The 23,376-nt window shown below is 47.1% G+C and overlaps 1 protein-coding gene across 11 annotated transcripts in view; it reads left to right on the forward strand.

Annotated features, from left to right (window-relative positions):
• Positions 1–23,376, forward strand: part of Carmil1 (capping protein regulator and myosin 1 linker 1) — a 299,648-nt gene that overhangs the window by 102,656 nt on the left and 173,616 nt on the right. For all 11 annotated transcript variants that reach the window (XM_028880526.2, XM_028880554.2, XM_028880547.2 and 8 more), the window contains exons 3-4: positions 11,005–11,055; positions 14,824–14,883. In XM_028880526.2, coding sequence (XP_028736359.1) covers positions 11,005–11,055; positions 14,824–14,883 — 111 coding nt within the window. The remainder of the gene's footprint in view (positions 1–11,004; positions 11,056–14,823; positions 14,884–23,376) is intronic.

Here is a 23,376-nt window from a genome sequence, read left to right on the forward strand (position 1 = left end):
GATTGTTCTGGGAAAGTAGGATGGGAGCCTGTGACAGGGTTCTTCCTTAGAGATGTCTTTTAGGTTGGAATGTGAGTTGGGGGGTGGGATGAGCCAGCAGTGGGAGGGGGAGCATTTGAAAGCAGGGTGTGGTGTAATAAACCTGTAACCCCCATGCTCTGGAAAATAAGGTTGGGGTGGCAGGAGTTGAGGAATTCAAGACCAACCTAGGCAGCAGAAAGTTGATCAAGAATTCTGTAAGAGGAATTTCAGTTGAGTTGTGGGAGAGAAGCCACTTTTGAATACCAGCGTAGTGATTTTGTCCCCAAACCTCCGACTGAGGATACAAACCTGTTCTGAAAAGCTGTGTTAAAATGGGGAAGGAAGCTGAAGGGGCCTGCAAGAGCTGTGCAGCGTTCATGGATAGCACTCTGGGGAAGGGAAGCCATACTTTATTTATGGCTTGGCAGTCCTGCGAAGGTAGGCAAGATGTTCCAAGCTCTTATGATGGCATGACCATACTCCCACTCCTAGAAGGGGAGAAGGAGAAGGAGGCGGCCGAAAGAAGGATGCCTGAGTTAGCAATCCTCAAGGTAGCCGGGGAGATGACAGCGGAACAGTTGACTATTGCCTTTGAAGTTGTAGGATGAACCCAAGCATCACACCAAACAAATAGAAAGGAGATCTTAGAGGTAATAACCAGCCCAGGCCAGGGCGTGGTGGGATGGTTGAGGAGGTCGAGGGATGGGAAGACCACGTGGAGGAAGAGCCCACATTTTGAACACTTGTGACAGCCTCACCGAGGTGGGCAGTGTGGCCCTTAGTTCTACAATCAGGAGAGCAGGGTACAGAGATACAGCTGCCTAAAAATCCCGTGCTTGCGAGGTTTTGCAGTGAGTCAGAATTCGTACTAGGGTGGCTCATCTTCAGGATGTAGTATTCTGTGTGAATGGAGGCACCAATTGTGAGGACATACGTGGGGCCATGAAGGCAGAGTGGAGCCGGGTCCTGGGGCCACGTGTGAAGTCAGCTGAAGTAGCTAGGCGAGCACCTGGTCTTCAGTGCCCCAACTGTGTTAATCCTCTCGCCTGCTCTAAAGGCACCTTAGAGGTCAGAGAATGCTGGAAGCGTTTGAAAGTGGTCAGGTAGCCAGCAGGTGGGCATTACCAGGAGAATTCCACGTGGAATTCCATCCCACGTTCGTTGTTGCTGGCTGCTGCCATATCCCCTCTCCGTTTCTCTTCTCTGGAATGAGTGCGTATTCTCACTCCTCCACCTCTATTTTATAGTCATATCAGGTGGAGTCAGGTCCTTGGGCTCTGAGCCACCTGCACTTTCGCAAAGTGGGAGACTGTTTTGTAGCTTTGCTCTGAGGAAGGAAAGAGAACACATTTTTTTTTTTTTTTTCCATTTGATTATTCTAACAGGACAAAAGGGAAGGGATGCCTGTGGCTCTGTGGGCTGGCCACACACGGGTTGTGAGGCTGAAATTCTGTAAGTGGGTGGGGGAGGGTATATGTAGTGGTAGAACGACACAAAGACAAATGACACTTCCCGTTCCTGTCCTGCCCTTGTCCAGTTGTTAGCTGTCATCATCGGTCCTTTCGTCTGAGGACATGCTCTCCCAAGGCGTGCACTGGCCACAGTCGTGGGCTGTCACTGTTACTGTCTGTCCTTGGAGTGATCTTGCACGGCCTGGCCCTTGTCGATGTGATACACAGGATGGAGGACTCTTGCACGGGATGTGGATCTGGAGAGGGTTGGACAAGGGGAAATGATGACAGTTGATTCAGCTGGAAGGACTTCTTGTACAAGCTTGCTTATGTCTAGAGAGTCGGAAGGTACTGGCCGGTGTGGCCAGAAATGCTGCCATGCAGGCCAAGTGCCTCCTCATGAAGCTTCCATATGAACCCTCTGACCTGGGTCTAGAGCTTGGCCTTTGATTTACCTTCGCCCTGGGCCTAAGAAGGTCCCATTCTAGTGCCTGTGATCATGATGCCTCCATTTATTTGTTTGTTTTTTATGTGCACATGTGTGTGTATGTGTGTGTGTGTGTGTGTGTGTGTGTGTGTGTGTGTGTGTGTGTGTGTGTATCCATGGAGTTTAGAAGCTAGGTAGCTGATGAGGGGGCATTAGCAGGAGAATTGAACTTGGTTTGGATTCCTGAGAATTTTAACTTGGTCTGGATTCCTGTTCATCATTCATTGTTGCTGTTAGTTTGTGGTGGATCATTCAGAGCTGGAGTTACAGCTGCTTGTGGGCCACCTGACATGAGTGTTGAGAGCTGGACTTTTGGCCCTTTGAAAAGAGTGGTAAGTGCTCTTAACTTCTGGGCCACCCCTCCAGCCCTAAGACACTTTAAAAGAAGGCCTGTTTCTGACTATGTGTCACTACTAGGGCACTGTAATTAAACACATTGTGCTATTCCCCTGTCTTTAAAAATGTCATTAAAAAAATCATGTGCTAGATTACAGAATTTTGTATCACCTGGTATTTTAAAAAAGAGGATATAATGTATAATTACATTAAGAACCGACTGGACATGGTGGTTCATGCCCGTAATCTAAGTACTCAAGAGGCAGAGAGACAGGACAATTGTGGTAGTTTGAGGTCAGCCTGGCAAACACAGTGAATTCTATGCCAGGCAGTGTTACATAGCGAGAACCTGTCCATTAAAATAAACCGAAAAAGCACCCAGCATTGATACTGTTTTGAAGGAGGTGCATGCTCACCTGTGGGGAAAGGTTCAGCTGGTTTGTTTCCTGCATGCTTGACTTCTTCCAGCTCGCAGCAATGGGATAGCAGGAAGAATGGAGCGATTATGTCTGACAAGCCGTGTGTAAACATTCCATTTCTGTGTAAGCAGAAATAACCAGGCGGGAGGAAAGGATTTGCACAGGTGTTAGAGCACAAAGCCTTTGCTGGCGCCAGGCACCAGAATAGAAGCTGACCTCAGCGGCTTCTTGTCCCTTTCTGCAGGATCAGGACCATGAGAGTGACATCCCTTTAGCAAACATTTACCACCAGGGGCCTGTTATTCCTAGAAGTCCACATTCACCAAGGGCAGGGAAGCCCAGAGAGGGCCTAAGGAAGACAGGGTTCAGAATTTTGGAATGTAACTTAAAAACTCATTTCAACATTCATTCACTCATTCACTTCATTCATTCATGAATAACAGTATCTCATAGTGCAGCCCAGACTGGCCTTGTACTCATGGCCTTTCTTTCCCCAAGTTCTGGGATTATAGGCAAATTCAATCTCTCTCTCTCTCTCTCTCTCTCTCTCTCTCTCTCTCTCTCTCTCTCTCTCTCTCTCTCTTTCTCTCAATTAAGCTGATATAATTAGTGTATTTTTTAAGTAAAAAAAAGATTTATGTGTTGTGTGTACTCTGTGCATTTGCATTGCCTGTGTAGGCCAGAAGAGGGCATCAGATTCCTCTGGAGCCTGAGTTACAGGCAGCTGTGAGCTACCCTACCCACTGTGGGTGCTGAGATAGCTCAGCAGTTAAGTGCACCTGCTGCTCCTCCAGAGACATTAAAACTATTCACAGTTGGTTCACCCGACTAGCTTATTCACTCAGGCTAAATCTAGATGCCTCTCCACTCAGTTTCATTACATTATGGTTATACTATAAATTCAATTATAACAATATAGAAAGACACTATAACATGCCCCATAGAACAGAATCCCTTTGAGCACTTTGTGTATTAGCTCATTTAACCCTCACAGCTCTATGAAACACAGATACTATTTTAAAATTCTTAATTGTTTGTGTGCACAGTGTGTGTGTGTGTGTGTGTGTGTGTGTATGCATGTATGTGAAGGCCACAAGTTGGTGTCAGGCCTCTTCCTTGATTCGTTCTCTACTGTACACATTGAGTCAGGGTCTCTCACTTGAGCCTGGAGCTCACTTACCCAGCTAGTGCGACCAGTCAGTTTGTTCTGTGGATCCCCCGCTCCATCTTCTAAGCACTGGGGACACAGGTTGGCTGCTGTGTCTTCCTGGCATTTAACTCCATTCTTCATGCTTTTATTTGATGGCAGACTCTTTACCCACTGAGCCACCTCCCCAACCCTTGGGTTGTCCCCCCACCCCTTATTTGTTTTGAGACAGGTTCTCACTACGTAGTATAGATTGGCTTCAAAGTCACTGTTCCTCTTGTTTTAGCCTCTTGAGGTTGGGATTATAAGTATGTGCCGCCACACCGGGTTTATTGCTCTCAGTCACAAAGGAAGAAACTGAGGCACAGCAAAGGTTTAGTAATTTGCCTCAAGGTCATAGAAATAGCAAATACTGATGCTGGAGTCACAGCCGGACACTGCTAGACCCAGCACGCATATCAGATGGTATATAATTGCCTCTGACTCCAGCTCCAGGGGACCTGGCACCCACTTATGAGCCCCGGTGCACTTGAACTCATGTGCGCATGCTCCCATGTGGACACATCTAAGTACACATAATTCAATTTTTTTTAATGCCACGGATGATATATTTTACAAACTGCTGTGGTTATATACCAGTAAAACTGAGCCAGGCAGGTATGGTGGTGCACGCCTTTAATCCTAGCACTTGGGAGGCAGAGGTCGGCAGACCTTTGTGAGTTTGAGGCAAGCCTGGTCTACAAAATGAGTTCCTGGACAAAGAAATGTTGTCTCAAACAACAACAACAACAAAAAAAAAAAAAAACAAAAACAAAAATAAAAAACCCAACACCCAACAACCCTATTTACAAAAGTATGAAGCTGGACACAGGGACCCAGACACATTACACTGTTTAAATTTGGTTATAATTCAATTTATAGCATGACTATAATGCAATGAAGCCGAGAGGAGAGGTGTCTAGATTTAACCTGAGTGGATAAGCTAGCTGAGTGACCCGACTATGAACAAGGTCTACTATTGCTAGAAGAGCAGCAAGTGCCCTCAACTGCTGAGCCATCTCATGGGGTAGCTCACAACTGCCTTAGGAGGTAGGAAACTCAAGCTCAAGGGTGACATAGCAAGGCTTCATCTCCTAAAACTAAAAATGAAACCAAATAAGCAGCAGTCCCTACCACACTCCACAAAAGAGATGGATGTATGCTTTTGCCATAGTTGGTGAATCCTGTGCCAGGCTGTATTGTATAGTGAGAACACTTAGTAGTGACGAGAGAACCCATATTTGCCAATCAGGAATGATGCTTCCGTTTTGAAAGGGACTTGGAGCTGGGTGGTGGTGGCCTTTAATGCCAGCACTCGGGAGGCAGAGGCAGGCGAATCTCTGTGAGTTCGAGGCCTGGGCTACAGAGTGAGTTCAGGACAGGCTCCAAAGCTACACAGAGAAACCCTGTCTTGAAAAACCAAAAAAAAAAAAAAAAAAAAAAAAGAGGGACTTGGGATCTGGGGTGGCCCTACCTTGAAGCATTTCTGATGTTCCTTTTGGGTAAAGTGTCCTCCTGCCTCAGCTAGAAAGCTCGGTGGCTACTGTGGTGGTGTGTGGTGCTAAGAGCCTTAAAACCCATGTGACCTTGCAGGAATCTCCCAGTATCTGTCACTCAGCCTTCTCACCACTTGCCCGTACTCCTTACTCAGGTGTGTGTGGTGGATCACACAAGGCTTGCAGACGATCCCCAAGGGGCTGGGCATTTGGAAGAGAGGGAAACAACTATTATCATTTGGTTTGCTTGGAATTTACAGGATGCCTCAGGGTGTAAGACCCTCAGGGTGTAAGATCCCCACATGAGTGTGGGTTTAGGCAATGAAATTAAAAGGGTAACATTTTTATTAGTGTTGGAGAGGGTTCCGGGGTCCACCTCAGAGCTCATCACCCCTGTAAGAAAATGTAGGCATCGCTGTGAGCCGTGTACTTTAACAGTGTGCAGAGTTTTTAGAAAGTACTGCCCAGTGAGCCTTTGATCAGAATTCCTTTAGAAGAAAGGGGCAGGTGCCTGCCTTTCGGTGAAGATCAGATGAAACTCATTCGAGGTGGCCCTGTGTGGGGTGCACACTAAGCCTCTGTGGGAGAAGGAGTCTTTGGAGCTGGAGGGCAGTGATGGCTTTGCTCTTGGTGATGAGGGTCCCTTGACTAAGTGTATGTACGCTCTCCATACTCCACTCTCCCGGTGTCTCATAGTCAAGGTTTCTTACTCGGTAGCTCAAGTCTGGAAGTGTCAGTGATCCTTCTGCCTCAGCCCCCAGGTGGGATTACAGGTGTGAGTTATCACGTTACCTTTCCTCATTTTTTTTTAACTTTGCAAGAAAATTCTTCTCTTTCAAGGTCAAAACTTGTGTATTGACAGAAAATTTCAGTTTAGGGTTTGCCTTAGTGTCTTTGTGGCTTTTGTTTTGTTGAACAAACCTGAGGAAGTGGACCTGCGTACCCCTTGAGACCTAAAGAAAGATTGATAAGGAAAGCCTGTGTTCAGCAAGCGTGTGCTAGGTGCTGGAGCGACACTCTGCTGTCAACTGCTGTTTCCTCATCACGGTCCTGGGGGTGGCTGTTCTTGCCTGAGTGTCTCATTTCAGGAGCCTCACTTGACACTGTCCGCAACCTCTCATCTGCTGGGTGTGTCAGCTTTGTGGAAGAGAGTGAGAGAACCCGAATTTCAATCCAAGTTTTTCCTGAAGCCCAAATCCAGGCATGTAGGTTGACCTGGTTCCCGACAAGATTCTCGGTGCCAACACCGGAAATGTCCTCTGAAATGAGGAGATTTGGCCATGATGGAAGTCCTGATCATTGAGGAGGTTTTGGTTTGAGCATGAAGAATATGTGGTCGAACACTTGGTCCCCAGTGTACGGTGCTGTTGGGGAAGGTTGTAGAACTTAGGGTGTCTTAGGAGCCCACTGCTTGGGTTACTGCATGAGGCCTGCTCTGCTTTCTGGCTGCTCTCTGTTTCCTGCCTACGACACAGTGCTACCAGCTCACCATATGCTCCTCCCATAGTGCCTTCCCTGCCTCAGGGGACTGTAGCCCCTTGAACTGTAAGCCCAAACTCGGCCTCTTCCCCTAAGCTGGTTCTTGTGAGGTGTGTGGTCACACCAAGGTGAAGGGTTACTCAAGCACATCTCCCCATGAGTATAATCCTGGCCGTTCTAGGTGGAATCCATACCTGTGCCTGCAAATCCTCTGGGGCTACATCTTGGGGCAGTTTGGAAACTGCGTGGATGGGGCTTCCCAGCATGCCTGGAGCCTCATTTATTGACTCAGTTTGTGCCGGTAAAGGAAGAGGCATGGTTCAGAATGGTAGTGTCTGTAGCTTTCAGTCTTGAAATAAGAGGACCCACTGTCTCTCCAGACCCACTGTGCTCTCCGGACCCACTGTGCTCTCCGGACCCACTGTCTCTCCAGACCCACTGTGTTCTCCGGACCCACTGTGTTCTCCAGACCCACTGTGCTCTCCAGACCCACTGTGCTCTCCGGACCCACTGTGCTCTCCGGACCCACTGTGCTCTCCGGACCCACTGTGCTCTCCGGACCCACTGTGCTCTCCGGACCCACTGTGCTCTCCGGACCCACTGTGTTCTCCAGACCCACTGTGCTCTGCAGACCCACTGTGTTCTCCGGACCCACTGTGTTCTCCAGACCCACTGTGCTCTCCAGACCCACTGTGCTCTCCGGACCCACTGTGTTGTTCTCCAGACCCACTGTCTCTCCAGACCCACTGTGCTCTCCGGACCCACTGTGCTCTCTGGACCTACTGTGCTCTGCAGACCCACTGTGTTCTCCAGACCCACTGTGCTCTCTGGACCCACTGTGCTCTCAGTGCTGAAAGATCGGCTCTACTTCAATTCTCCTTTGTTATAATTTTTCTGAGAACTTCCACATGACCCTGGAGACTGGAGCTAGCTCTCAGAAAGTAGGACCAGCCAGCACAAATCTTTCATGGCTTGTCTGTCTTCCTTCAAAGCCTGGGCTTCCTCATGGATGCATCTCTTCTCAAACAACTTATTTTGAACTGTGTCCAACTTCAAAAGGATGCTGTGCACTTACACAGCACGGCCACACATCCTTGTAAAGATAGGAAGTTGACACACCAGGCCACAGACTGTGAGCCTGTGAAGTTCCAGGGTGAAAGCAGAATAATCATTAGAAAACGACATGTCTTCCTGTGACCAAGAAATGGTCCTTACTCAAAGGCGAATGTGTGGTTTTGCTTTTCTTTTCCATCGCTTTTATGTTTAAATGACAAATACTACTTAATACTCAGCCTGTGACCCCCAGAAATACCTTGTGATAGCACCTGTGGAAGGGGCGTGGCGGGAGAGGACCCCCAGTTCGGCTGAGCTTGGTGGCTGGTGGAAGGCTAGCAATGCTATATGCTTCCCTGTTCCAGTTGCTTAAGTGCGTGTTTGGAGATTGGTTTTCAAGACTTATTAATGAGGTGCACACAGGGGACCTTGTAAGTGCTTAATTACCTGTGTGCTGCTCATTGATGTCCAAAGGCATCTCTTCATTTCCGTTTATGCATTGTTCACACTTCTCTGTGACTGTGTTGCAGATGAAATGCTCTCCTGGAATGCAGTATTTCTTCTGTGATCACGGTCTGTTGGTTTTCTCAGAAGGCCTGAGGACAACCCAGGGTCTACAGTGACCTTTAGAGGAAGGGCTGGGGAAGAAAGGGCTGCAGCGGGTGTAGAAAGCAGAGGAAGGAAGAGGTTGGAGCAGGCTGGGAAGAGATCTGGTGGGAACAGCGGCAGCAGTGGCAGAGAGGGGGTCTGAGGGGAAGAATTGGGAGACAGTGAGGAGGGACAAAGACTGCGAGGTCTGCATCCGGACGCAGGCAGACAGAGGAGGATGGTGACAGTGACAGAGACCAAGCCATGACCAGAGAGATGGAGGCGGGAAGGCAGTCTGACTCACCAATAGGAACTCAACCTTTTTCTCAGGGTACCACTCATCCTTCTGGTTGCTGATGACCTGTGTATCTATTTGCTTCATGAGGCTTTACTCTTCTGTGACTTGTTTGGGGTTCCATGTCTGCCAATGCCTGAGGAATCTGGCTCTTAGAGGAAGATTAGAATCTGGGGCGAGTAGCAGGAAGCACCCCAGAAGTGTAGCTAAAGCACCTGGGTCAGAACTCCAGCTCTGCCATGTGCTGCTGTACTTGCTGTGGGAATGTGGAAAGTATGGGGGAGCAGAGCTGCTCCCCACACGTCAGTCAGGAAGCAGAAAGGGGGATGAAGGGGCCAGCACCAGGATCACATGGAAAGCCCATTCTTGCTATACAGGGTGGATAGTCTCTGTCTGCTCCAGCTCCGTTGGCGTGAAATGGGAATAAGGATAGTGTTTCTCCCATAACTTGAACATAGGCACACGTCCGGACAGTTCAGTGTGTATAACAGAGATTGACTCATCAAAGGATGCAGGTATTGGTACCCTGGCTCTCTCCACTTCTCATTCTTCCTGGCTACCAAGAAGTAGTTACGGATGTGCTCCTCCTTGTATTCCCTGCTATACTGTTCCAATCTCTGACCCCCGATGAACTTAAGTGGTCATGGACTGATCTCTGACCCACCAGACAAAAGAAATGTCTCTTCCTCTCAGGTTGTTTCTCTCAGGCTCTCTGCATCCTACATTCATTCTCATGACCAGCAATGCTGCCCACACTTACCTTGACTTTTTTCATGTTTATTGCTTTGTTCCTTTGCCTGGCCCCCAAGAGCTGTGACTGACTCCTGGCATATCAAATCTTCAAATGATGATATCTTCTGTTGCCTTCAATCCCAGAACTTATTAGAGTTGTGTAGAGCAGGCCCACTTCTAAAGTCCAGCAGTGAAGGTTTTAGGCAAGAACGGATCCTGGGCATAGCCCCCTTCCCTCTTCCTTAGTAAAGACTGACCTAGGTCCGAATGCAGTGGTTCTCAACCTTCCGATTGCCGAGACCTTCTAATACAGTTCATCACATTGTGTTGACCCCTTACCATAAAATTATTTTTGTTGCTAGTTCATAACTGTAATTTTGCTACTGTTACGAATTATAATGTAAATATTTGGTATGCAGGATGTCTGGTAGGCGACCCCTGTGAAAGGGTTGTTTGACCCCTAAAAGATCGCGACCCATAGGTTGAGAACCACTGCTCTAGTGCATGCTAGCCAAGCACTATAACTCTGAACCATATCACCCCCAAGTCCTGACGTGTAGCTTCTAAGATTCTATTCAAACCTAGGATTCTTCAATTAGTACGAGTCTCATTTGCTTAACGGGGATTTAGCGAAAAGGACGTTCTTTGGAAAGTGAAGGAAGGCAATGCTCCTGTTACTGCTCACAGGGTTTTGGCCTCTCTCTCCTTCAAAAGCCCGCTCATGAGGCCCATGGGGATCTCTGTGGTGCAGAGAGCCAAGTTAGATAACAGGTCGGTACCCTGCTCAAAGCCAGGCACCAGCTTCTTTGGATTCAAGAGGGGTCCTCAGATGGCAAGAGAGGCTTATAGGCCCACAGGACCCCATGGTGTCCCGATGTCGTTAGCTGGTTGTCAGGAAGAAAGTCCAATAGTGTCCTGTCTAAGGGAGCAGCGTTGGGAAGGTCTCTGGGAAACTAGCCTTATTTTTCTGCCTGTGCGTTATGTGAGTGCCATCAGCCTGCACCCTCGTGGTAGAAACAGGAGGGCTAACCTGGGTGCCGCTTGTCATTGGGGGGTGCGAATGAGAAGGTACCGACCTTCGCTGAGTGTGCTGTCGACGTAGATGACTTAGGACACTGCACCACAGCCACATTGCAGTGCCTTGCCCATTCGTTCAGCCACGGTGACCTAGTCTCTGGGCCGGCTGCCCAACAGAGAGTTCATGGGTTCCTTGTTCAATAGAGGCCTCGATGCAGGCATCCCTGGACTGGAACTAATTCTAGGGGACCAAGAAGCTGTCCCTGGTCACTTACTCTTCTATGACAAGAACTAAGCCTCACTACAACACTGAATCATGCCACCTGCCGCAGTGGCGACAGGGAAAGTTTTAGGGTCTCAGGGTCATTGACGTCAGGCAGGTGAGACTGAAGTCCCCCGGGTCCATTTGCAGTACTGACGCCAACATCTGCTTTTGTGTTGCAGGTGCTCACGTCATGCCGAGCCTTCCTCCTGTCAGCCCGCATCCCCACCAAGGTAAGCAGTGCTAAGTTCTCCGTCTGAGATGGACTGGCAGACACACTCAGGACACAGCCACATGCACAACTCTCGCACATATCCAGAGATACTCAAATGAAGGGACGTCCAACCTTTGACATTTCCATATGATGTCGTCATCTGCAGATGTGTTGAGCTGCCCTCGCAGCTGTTCTGGGATGCATGCTCTCTGCAGATTGGACAAGCTACATGTGCTCACAGATTCGTTACACAGAGGTAGGGTTTAGGCTGATGTGTCTAGAGTTATCTTAGCGCACACATTTTGTTTCATTCCTCTCCAGAAGGCCTCGAGAGGTTGTCATGAAGGATGCTTTTCATTTCCTTTCAGCTCTCTGTGGAAAGCCATCCCAAGAAAAATGGTGACGCAGCTTGTGTTCCATGTCCCCAGTCACTTTTCTCCCTCAGCTCTGCTGTCAAGTCCCTTTCCTAGTTGCCTCAGTCCCGAGGTAGCAGTGTTTGTCTGTCAGGTTTAGACATGTGGGCAATAATCCTGATTCTGAAGGGGCGTGCCGGGTTGTGAGCGCCGCAGCCCTCTCGTTCATTCTGCCTGTGGAAAGAACATTTCAAACTCTCCGTCACCTCCCCTCCTCTCTCCCCTCCCCACCCCTCCCTCCCCCACTCTCTTCTTTCCTGCCTCACCTCTTCCCTTCTCATCTTCCCACCCTTTCCTTTTTAACCCTCCTCTCTTCCTTCCTTTCCTCCACTAACTTCCTCTTCCCCCTCCCTTTTTCCTACCCTCCCTTCTCTACTTTCTTTCCCCCACCCCTCCCTTCACTCCCCCTTCCCCCTTCCCCTCCCCTCCCCTCCTCCTTCCCTTGCCTCTTCCCTTTCCTCAGTTTCTTACTCTGGCCCCAGACTCCCTGTGTACCTCAGGCTGACCTTGAACTCACAGCACCCCTCCTTCCTCAGCTTCCCAGGTGTGAGCTGCGTACTAAGCTCCAAGCTTACAAGCTTCTCTAAGGAAAGGTACTTCAGGTTCTCACCCTTTGACATGTAAAGTGATACATGTATACTGTGGTGTAAACTAATCGGTGACTATGGCAGCAAGGCTGAACTAAATTCTCTCTAAAATACCCAAGGCAGAGCTGGTGTGGTATTGCACTTCAGAATCTGAGAGAGGAGGGCTGTGGGTTCCAGGCCAGCTTAGGCTACATAGTAAGCTTAGAACAGGACAGGGGCAAGAACGGAGAGGCGGGGTGGGGGTGGGGGTGGGGAAGGAGGCACATCCGGAAGGCTGCCTGTAACAGAGCTAATGCCGCTTTATTGCAGAGGGAGTTCTTTGGGGCTTGAGAAAAACAGCTTGCCCTACTGAAGGGAAGGCTCCAAAGCCGAATGTGCCGACTCTTACACACGATTCTAGCACTACGGTGGTAGAGACACGAGGTTCAGGAGTTGAAGGCCATCCTCAGCTACATAATGAATTAATTCCAGGCTAACCTGGGCTACATAGTAGATTGAAGGCCGACCTGGGCAGTATGAGAGATACTATCTGGAAAAGAAAAAGAAAAGGCTTCAGGGTAATATTTGGGTAAATATGTGAGATATCCCAAATGTATCGACATGGGCACACAATTGAGTCATGTGTCTCAGGTCACTCATGAAGACTTAGCTAGGCAGCGGGACACACACCTATAGTTGCAGTGTTTTGGGGAGTTGGAGACAGGAGGATGACTGTGAATTCAAGGTACCCCTGGGCTTTACAGTGGGTACCAGCCAGCCTAAAAAAGAATGGGAGAGGGAGGGTGAGCAGGGGGAAGGGTGTTTGTGTGGTGTTGGAGGTTGAACCCAGTACCTCATACATGTGAGGCAAGCATTTTGACAATTTAAGTCACACCCCTAGCCCTGCCTTAGGCATGTCTAATGACACCCCAAAGCTCTGACTCAGCCAGTCATCCGTTATTGAATGTTGGTCCCTTTCCACCTCTTGTAGGCTCATTGAGCTGGAGGTTTTCCTCCGAGGACTACCTGCAGTCTCCACAGGCTTCCCTGGTTCTGCTAGCCCAGTGCAAGCCCTTGTTGGGCACAATACTAGCATCTTAATTGTGGTCCAGCATCAGCAAGACAAATTGACAGGGTGGCGGAGTCCCACCTGGTGACTCACACCAGCGCAGCGTTCAGGGCTGCGCACCCACCCTGTGTCTGTTGGATGCGATGACCGTTGAGGGTCCCTGGCCTGCTCTTTATGTAGCACTTATGTCAGATACTTTAAATGAGAGGTGTTCTCCATAGCAACCGGATGCGAGTGTACAAGGGGGAGTGTCTGTGACATCATGGAGGCCAGCGGAAGTGAGTTATTGAGAAAATCGACACCCTGAGGTCCACACAGAGGCGGAGTAAGAAGCATAATCTAGAACACGCCTGTGCTCACCTGCAAAGCAGGTGCCTTCAAATGCTCTCTTTTTTCTTTAAGAAAAAAAAGAGATGGGGCACACAATCGACCCTGTCATCTCCCCCTGTCTCCTGGACTCACATCTGGTGACTGTTTGGTGTGAGATGAAAGACTGAACAGTCTGGAGAAACGTTAGTGACCAGAGATAGATCTGGAAAGGCACTCCACAGTCCGGAGAAACGTTAGTGACCAGAGATAGATCTGGGAAGGTACTCTACAGTCCGGAGAAACGTTAGTGACCAGAGATAGATCTGGGAAGGCACTCCACAGTCCGGAGAAATGTTAGTGACCAGAGATAGATCTGGGAAGGTACTCCACAGTCCGGAGAAACGTTAGTGACCAGAGATAGATCTGGGAAGGCACTCCACAGTCCGGAGAAACGTTAGTGACCAGAGATAGATCTGGGAAGGCACTCCACAGTCCGGAGAAATGTTAGTGACCAGAGATAGATCTGGGAAGGTACTCCAGAGTCTGGAGAAACGTTAGTGACCAGAGATAGATCTGGGAAGGTACTCCAGAGTCTGGAGAAATGTTAGTGACCAGAGATAGATCTGGGAAGGTACTCCACAATCCGGAGAAACGTTAGTGACCAGAGATAGATCTGGGAAGGTACTCCACATTCCGGAGAATGTTGCAGATGAAGAGAGATGATGATCGCAGGAGAAGAAATGGAGGGAGCTTTTTGTTGAAAAGACGCAGCCGAGTGGTAGGGTGTTTGTCTGGCTTGTGCACGCTGGCTTGGTTTGGTGCCTAGCATCATAAAATAAAAAATGAATAAATAAAATATAAAAGAAATAATATATGAATACTTGGAGAAAGGGTAGCTTTGTTTAACAATGCACATGCCATTAATAACATAAACTATGTTCCTCCAAATCCATCTAAAAGAGGAATTTTATGGATTTTGAGGAAGAATGTGACTTAGTGAGAGACTGGAGGAAGGTAAAGGTTTAGAAGAAAGACCAGGCCATGGGGACTGAGCCTTTCCAAAGGAACATGACGGAGAAAGGGGAAACAATGTGTATTTGGTGGCTCGGTCTCCTGAAGGCTTTTGCCAGTGTGCACAGTGGGGTAGAGCGCAGGTCCTTGACTTGGTTTGAGCCTGCATGTAATGTGAAAGTCGGGCATGCATGCCGCTTCCTCCCTTCTGTTTGTGAGGTGGGTGATGCCTCTTTTGAGATATGATGAATCCCAGCTCTGTTACCGTGGACAGAGGTATCCAGTAGCCTGGCTTCAGGAGGCGCACAAACCTTACTTTGCCTCGGGGTAGTTCTGATTATAGCACGTTTTGAACCTCAAATGATATGTTTTTAAGCCCTCATTACAGGTCTCTTCCTCCCCTTTCCCTCTCATTACAGCTCGAGTTAACCTTCAGCTATCTGGAGATTCATGGAGTCATCTGCCACAAGCCAGCTCAAGTAAGTATGAGCTCTAGGACCCGTCACTATGAGGTCACGTAAGTGAAGATTTCTTGAGATAGAACAGAAAAGCAAGAGAAGAGTAGGGTTTTCTGAGGGAGAGACTGCAGAGGCTGTGTGAGAGGGGCCAGGAGCTCCTTCTGATAAGAAAAATGATAAACAAGAGGGAACTGAGAGAACCTCGCCAGCTGCTGCTGTGCACATACTGTGTATGACAGATAGTAACATCAAACCTTTGTGACTTTCATAAAGTCCCGTGTAAAATACCCCTCACCCCCGGCAAGGCTGGCCTCAAGTTCTCAGCCATCCTCCTGCCTCAGCCTCCGAAGTATGGGGATCACAGGTATGAGCCATGGGCCTGGCTTTATGAAAGTCTTTCTTGGAAGGAAGTGATAAGTGGTTTCTTTTTGGTGCTTTGAAGCTGATTAAAAATAGTTTCATTTCAGCTGTAAGTTGTTGCAGTGAAGTGTAAATTCGGTAACTTTGGGCATAAGCACACCCACGAAAGTGTTAGGACAACCAGGAAGCTGATTACATTCATCCCTCCCCATCTGCAGTCTCCTACAGGCACCTGCTTTCTGTCACCGTAGAGTGGTCACACTTTATAACATTTCATATGGATGGAATCACATAGTTTATCGTCTGGCCCTCCTCGTTCAGTTAACTGTTTTGAGGAGGATTTATTGCATGTTGCTGAGTGGTGTGCTGCCTCACGGATGTGTCAATTTGTCTACCCTTGCAGCTGAGGCTAGAGAGTGTGCTGTTCCCAGTTTTGACTGTCTCAGGAACAGCTGCTTCTTTGGACACAGATGTGGGGGTCCCTGCAGGCGTTACAGCCGGCAGGGAAACGATCTGGGTGAGGTAAGAATGAAACTCAGTTGAGCCTGACTTAGCTGGTGCTGAGCCAAACTTCAAGAGCCTGGTGCCAGGTCTTTGATTTGAGCTATATTTAAGCACAGCATAATTTGGGAAAAGAAAGTTTTCTGGTGACAAGTTCTTTAGTCTCATGTGTACAACAAAGCTTAAGAGATGTTTACATTGAAACTGTTTAAAGATGGGTTTTGTTGACTCAGAAACAGTGCTCAAGATAAGAGTCTAGGGAGAACGACTGAGGTCAACATACACTGTGGGAGTCAGGATTGGGCTGGCTGAAGACAACATAGAGTTATTGAGGGTGTTGTAAAGTACAAGTGACATCTCATAAGGACCAGTTTATGAACTAAGGAACAATGCTCAAGATTTAGAGGCGGGGGAGAGTCTGGGATAAACAAATAATGCTCTGGGGGATACAGGTGTAGCCTGGTCCTGCAGATGGCAGGGGATGACCAGGCTGTAAACTACATCCCCAGCATTTCGGGTGGAAGGCTGGCCAACACCTTCCTTTGTTTTGAACTTTGCTGGCTTCTCCAGTGTTCTTTCCACACAGGACTGCTTACCCTCTAACACATGCTTTCATCTGCAGGCTCCTCTGGTAGGAATATTGAGTACTGCCAGTCTGCCCTCAGGTAGTACTGTTTTAGGTTGCCATCAACAGTGTGCTAGAGATCTGGTTCTTTTATATCTCCCTGAACATAGGTAAGGTCCCTTTGTACAAATTAATTTTTTTTTAATTTTAGCACCTGACAGGTGTGTGTGTGTGTGTGTGTGTGTGTGTGTGTGTGTGTGTGTTTGTTTGTTTCCTCTTCTGAATTTAAAAACAATATTCTGGATACAAATAATTGACTTTGGCATTTTGGTCTTATCTTCTCTTCACCTTGCTGTCCTCACCTGGTGGAGCCAGAATTTCTTCCCGATCTCTGTTTCTGTAGAGATGCTCTCATCATTTGTGTGACTATGGACAGCTTTTCTTTTTCTTGCCTTGCTCCCATGGGGAGGGTGCTCCTGAGTTGTATGTGCTCCTACACATCTTGCTGATGTATTAAAAACTCAGTACACTGACTTCTTTTTCCCTAGACTGTTTCCCAGAGTTACTCTGAAGTCAGCTACCTTGTAGAAAGATGGAATGTTTCTCTACGAAAGAGCGGGCTTACTTACCGTTTCCCCTGGAAACAGGAGACCGCACAGACACAATGGTTCCTCTCTTGTGTGTGTGCAGGCGTACATGACTCTCCGTGTCACTCTGGGGGGGACATTGAGCTCTGGGGAGTTTATTATGGTGCCCATGCCCCTTTGTTATTCCATTCATTAACTTTGTGGACAAGGAGCTTCCTGGCTCCAGCCAATGTCTGTGGAACAGAAACAAGCCAACCCCCTGGCTCCCAGGGAGGGTAGAACCAAGTCTCAGACCTTGGGAGCACTCCAGCCAGCACCTCCAGGACAGTGCTGAGCAGCAGCGGCCAGACCAGATGTTCTTCCACCATCAAGGATGACATTGCTGTAGATTGTTCTGTAAATGATTGTTTTACCAATTAGGGCCATTCCTTTCTATTCCTTGTTGAGTTTTTATCAGGACAGGTGGTGAATTTTGTCCAGTGTTTTTCTTTATTTCCTGAAGTTGATGAGTTTATTATGATTTCTTCCCTTGCCTTCCATGAAGAATCTAATTAATTAATCAATATTGAGTCTTTCATTCCTAGGACAGTCCCCATGAGTCATAACATAATACCTTTTTATAGTGGATTATATTGAAAAATATAATTTTTTATTTTATAGTCTGTTTATCTTGTTATATCACCTCATAGGTACACCCTTTTTATCGTTTCCATCATTTTCTACATGTATATTTTTTATCTTTTAAATTACATTTCATTTTTTTAGAATATCATCTTTTCTATTATCCTTTCACATATGTTATAATATATACTGATAATATATATATAATCCATATGTTAAACTTTGGGAAGGAGGTTTCACACTGCTGTTAAAGATACTGGTTTGTCGTTTTCCTTTTTTCTTCCTCCGAGACGTTAGCATAGTTGTGGTGTTACCGGGTGAAGTAGGAAGGCGTCTCTCCTCTGTTTCTCTCTTCGTATATGAACGGTGTTAGCATTAATTCTCACTTAGACATTTGGAGGTTGTCTATGCTTTCAGGTGATGCCACCATCCTCCAACCGGCTCATGGTATTCGCTTGTGTTATCTGTAGAAATCTTTCCTGATATTGATAATTTGGTATCTTTTGTTCTCTTTGTGCTAGTTTTGTTAGACATTTATTGTTCATCTCAAAAACTTGTTTTCTGGTTGAATTGCTTTTCTGTTATGTTGGTTCTTTCTCTGATCTTTATTTTTATAACTGATTGTTTTATCTCTGAAAAGCATATGTGTGTTTAGGTTGTTGGTTACGCTTTTAAAAAGAAACTGTCAAAACTGTCATTTACGACAGCTGAGATTATATACAAATCCTTGGAAGTTTTCCATAGTTCAGCTGAGAGCAATATTTTATCATTCTCCAGAAACAAGATTTTGAACAAAAAAAAAAAAAAATCACGGCAACATATGTTTGCCCAAATGGCCAAACATATAGAGGAGTGAGTCGTCACTCGTGAGTGATGGATGGTGATAGCACCCTTGGCTGGTCTCTATTGAGGAATGTCTGCTTATGATTCAGGATGGGAGCAGAGGGCATTAGCGGATGTTAATGCCAAATTTATATTGAAAGTATGATTTGGCTGTGGTATTTAATTATGAACAAGATGTTGGTACAGCAAGATGAAGTTTCCCCTGTGGCTGCAGGAGTTAACTATTCCATAACCTGTAGTCTCGGCACCTCTGTATGCCAACCACTTAGAAGCACTGGGTAGGCAGCTGTCAGTGACAGAGCTTCCCAGCTACAGGGAGCCCCTGATAGGAAGCTCTTAGAGTTCCCACGTGTGTTCCCCAGTGAGGTGGGCTTGGGAGATGAGAGCGTACCGATGGCCACGGTTGTGTGGTCTTACAGGTTAGACTCCACCCCCAGTTCCGTAGTGCTGCTCAAGCTCTGCTTGTTTCACAGTGGCCTCCAGTGTGTGCGGGACGAAGTACAGATGCCCACTCAGATGCCCACTCAGATGCCCACTCAGATATACCCACTCAGCGGCCCGGTCTCTTCCTTTCACATCACCCCCAAACCTTTGCGTGTATGCCCACATACACAACATTTAGGGCAATTTGGATTGAATAAATCTGAGTGGTTTGTTTGTTTTAAATCAACACACTTTGGTTCTCTGCATTCTGAAGATCGAGACTCAGTAGCCCATGTAACCCCAAGGGAGGATCAGGAACTCGAGAGCCTCACACCCCTTGAGTCTCTAGTTTGTGCAGTCATGAGGACAATGACATCTGCCAGTTGCAATCACACTAACCCTTTTTTTTTTCTGAGTAGAGATTTTATTTTGTTTTTATTTTTGAGAGAGAATATGAATGCTCCCGTATGCAGATGACTGCTAGAGGCAAGAAGAGGGCATCAGATCCCTCAAGTTGGAGTTACTGGTGGTGCTTGAAATGGGTGCTGGAAACTGAATCTGGGTCCTGTGGAAGAGCGGCTGGTGCGCTTAACCCAGTGGTTCTCATCCTTCCTGATGCTTTGACCCTTTAATACAGTTCCTCATATTGATGTGACCCCCAGCCATAAAATTATCTTCATTGCTACTTCATAACTGTAAATTGCTACTGTTATGAATCATAATGTAAATATTAGTTTTTTTCCGATGGTCTTAGGCAACCCTTCTGGAAGGGTTGTTTGACTCCCAAAGGGGTCATGACCCAGAGGTCGAGAACCAGTGTCTTAACTGATGCGCCACCTCTCCACAGTCTAACTTGATAGTGAATTCTTGCCAGCATTCTGGGGTTATTAAACTTTTGCTGTTGCTATTTTTACCATTTATGTGTAGTTCATCAATTCAGGTAAAGTGCTTGGAACATAATGTAGTGCCTGTATGTGAATGACTGAGTAAATATGTTACCGAATTCGTGAAGTTTGCCTTAATTATTGCTCTTTTCCTTTTCTTTGTGGAAATCTGGGATGCTGAAATCTTATTTTCAAGTCTTGATGTTGTCAGCACACCTTTGGTGCTCATGGTCTTACACCTCTGTGCTATGGGATTTTTAGATTTTCATCTGCAGCCCAAGACCTGCTATTGTTGTTGTTGTTGTTATTATTATTATTATTAAAACTAAAATGCTGCTGTCATAGAGTAACACAGGTAAGCCAACCTCTCCTCATTTCTGTTAGAAGAAATAAAATCACCACAAAAGTTTATCGACTGTGGTTTAGTAAAAAATGCTGCCTATATCTGGGCCCAGTGGATTAGGTCTGTAGTCCAAGCCACTGGATGCCGAGGCAGGAGGATGGCAAATTCAAAACCTGCCAGCACTACAGAGTGAGCTCAAGTTGAGCCCAATCAATTTAGTGAGACCCTGTCTGAAGATGGAAAAGAGAAAAAAGGTAGGGGACGTAGCTCACCCAGTCCAGAGGATGCTTGCGCTGGGTTCCGTGATCAGGAGTAGTGATGGCGGCCTGTCATCTCTGGTGATTTTAACCAAGGGCCTGGAGATCAGCCCTAGGACCTTATGCACACTGGGCAAGCACTTTCTGGGTTACTGTTTTAAATGGGAGTAGAGGTGACAAGTTCTGCCCTGTGAGGTGTTTGAACATTCTGTTTCTGCTCAGCCTGGAGCAGAAGGAAGCCAGCATGTGACAGACAGCTCTTTTTGTTGAGGCCTTGATGTGCTGGGTGGCTCCACCTTGGTGGCTTTGTTGCAGACTTTACGTTATGCAGAGGTGTTGACATCCATCGCCAGCCGGGCTTTGTAAGCCCCTCCTGTCAGGTTGGATCTGAAGGCTCATTTCTTCCCCCACCTGTTGCCCTTTCTCCTCCCTGCCATCCTGTTCAGTCCTGTGTAATTAGAGATGATTATGTGCGAAGATGAGGTGGAATGAGAATAGGCTAATTATGAATCGCTGGTGTGCACCCAGACTGTGAGCTGCCTAGAAGTGAGGAATGGCAAGGCCCTTCACAGAGGGCTGGGGGCAGGGTGTCAAGCCTAGACACACAATGGCTGCCACACAAGCTGGCTTTAGCAAGGACTGTCAGCATGTGAAGCAAAGGTGTAGCAGGAATCTTAAAAGTTCTTATTAATAAAATCAAACCGGAGGCCAGTTATTGGGGTGAACACTGGAAGATCAGAGAGCCAGAACAAGCCACAGCTACCTCACCTCGCCAGATCCTCAGCTGGTCTTGCTTCCTCAGACTGGAGGCCTCTGAGTCCTCATCGAGAATGCGTCTCAGCTGAATTGCTGCTCAAAAGCCTGAATGCTTAACCAGGCCAAAAGCTTCTAGTTTCTGGTCCTCACGCCTTATATACCTTTCTGCTTTCTACCACCACTCCCCTGGGATTAAAGGCTCGCTTTCTGGGATTAAAGGCGTGAGTCACCATGCCTGGCTCACGTGTATCCCTGAACACATGGATTTCTGCCTCTGGAATGCTAGGATTAAAGGTGTATGCTACCACTGCCTATCCTCTATGTTTAATATTGTGGCTGTTCTGTCTCTGACCCCAGATAAGTTTATTAGGGTGCACAATATTTCGGGGAACACAATACCACCACACAAAGGAGCCCAATGTGGGCAGCAGCATCCTGACTTAGCCTCCTCCCCAACACGGTGGAGTCTGGTAGGAAGCCAGCTACAAAGCTTCCCTGTGCATGGGGCAGCTGCCTTGTTCTGCGGTCAGTATGTCTCCTGGACCACTGTGTACAGGACAGGGTGGGACTTCACCTAGAGAATTCTGTAATTCCCTTCCTCCCACCTCCCTGCTTCCCTCTCTCCTCCCTTCTTCCCTCTCTCCCATTCTTTGTTTTCTCCTGGTCTTCCCATGTCTATCCCAAGCTGACCTTGAACTTATCTTTCTGTTTCAGCCTTGTGTTGAGGTTACAGGTGTGCACTACCATGCTTGGGTCATTTTTTTTTTTAGATCTTATTAATTTTATATTTTTTATGGCTTGTGTGTGTGTGTGTGTGTGTGTGTGCCTATGTGTATACACATGTGTGCATGCTTGCCACCATGTACATGTGGAAATCAGAGGACAACCTTTGGGAGCTGGTTCCCTCCTCCCACCATGTGGGTTCTGGAGAACAAACTCAGGTTGTTAAGCATGGTGGCCGATGCCTTTAAGTACTGAAAAATCTCACTGTCCCTCTTTTCCTTCCTTCCTTCCTTCCTTCCTTCCTTCCTTCCTTCCTTCCTTCCTTCCTTCCTTCCTTCCTTCCTTCCTCCCTCCCTCCCTCCCTCCCTCCCTCCCTCCCTTCCCCTACCACCTCCTCCACCCCATTTCTTTCTTGACAGTGTCCTTATAATTGTAGCTCAGTTTGACCTGGAACTTAGTGTATAGTTCAGGCTGACTTCAAGCTCATGGCGATCCTCCTGCTTCAGCCTCCCATGTGCTGCGATTATGGGGGTTAGCCACCATGTGAGCTTCTGTTACCAGTTTTTTAAAGAATGTGTTGAGAGTTAAAATTCTCTCCCTTGCTAGGTAGCACTGAGAGCTAACTGTAGCTAGAGGTTTCCTGCCTTGCCCACAGTCAGGACAAATCTTTGTCACCCGCCAGTCCCACAGCCGCTCAGGCCCAACCAAGTAAACACAGAGACTTATATTGCTTTACAAACTGTATGGCCGTGGCAGGCTTCTTGCTAACTGTTCTTATATCTTAAATTAATCCATTTCCACAAATCTATACCCTGCCACGTGGTTCGTGGCTTACCGGTACTTTACATCTTCCTGCAGGCAGTGACTCCTTCTGCCTTTCTGTTCTTTTATTTTTCCTCTCTGTTAGTCCCGCCTATACTTCCTGCCTAGCCACGGCCAGTCAGATTTTATTTATTGACCAATCAGAGCAACTTGACATACAGACCATCCCCCAGCACAGCCAAGTGCAGACCATCTCAGACACCTGCACTCAGGCCCATGGTCCTAATCATCCTCTATGTGGACCTGCTGGGTAAAGCCATGAGGAACCCGAGAACAGGCTCCCACAGGACATACAGAACATCCCACAGCAGCTAACCCTCTGAACTTTCTGTAAATGAGCTTTTGTAACACTGCTAGGATCGTTAACTGGATTTCAGCATTTTAACACATTCTCCATTCCTTTTCTCCTTAGCAAGAATACATTGATTTAGATTATTCTTTTTTTCAAATTGGTTAATTTTATGGAAATCTAAAACAAACTGTGAGCATTGCTTTGTTACTCTCCCTGGCTAATTGCACATGGAATTCTGTTTCTTTTTTATACACATTTAAGTGACAAGAAGGAACAAATGCCGAGGATTAGATACTGTGATAGTCCCAGTGGATTTCATTGTACATGGCTACTTAGAGCAGTGGTCCTCAGCCTTCTTAATGCTGTGACCCTCTAATACAGTTCCTCGTGTTGTGGTGACCCCCCAGCCATAAAAATATTTCTTTGCTACTTCATAACTGTAATTCTGCTACTGTTATGAATCATGATATAAATATTTGATATGCAGGATAACTGATATTTGAAGTTAATATTAATATTGATATTGACCCTTTGGGG

The sequence above is a fragment of the Peromyscus leucopus genome, chromosome 5 (assembly GCF_004664715.2).
Source record: "Peromyscus leucopus breed LL Stock chromosome 5, UCI_PerLeu_2.1, whole genome shotgun sequence".
NCBI classification, from domain to species: Eukaryota; Metazoa; Chordata; class Mammalia; order Rodentia; family Cricetidae; genus Peromyscus; species Peromyscus leucopus.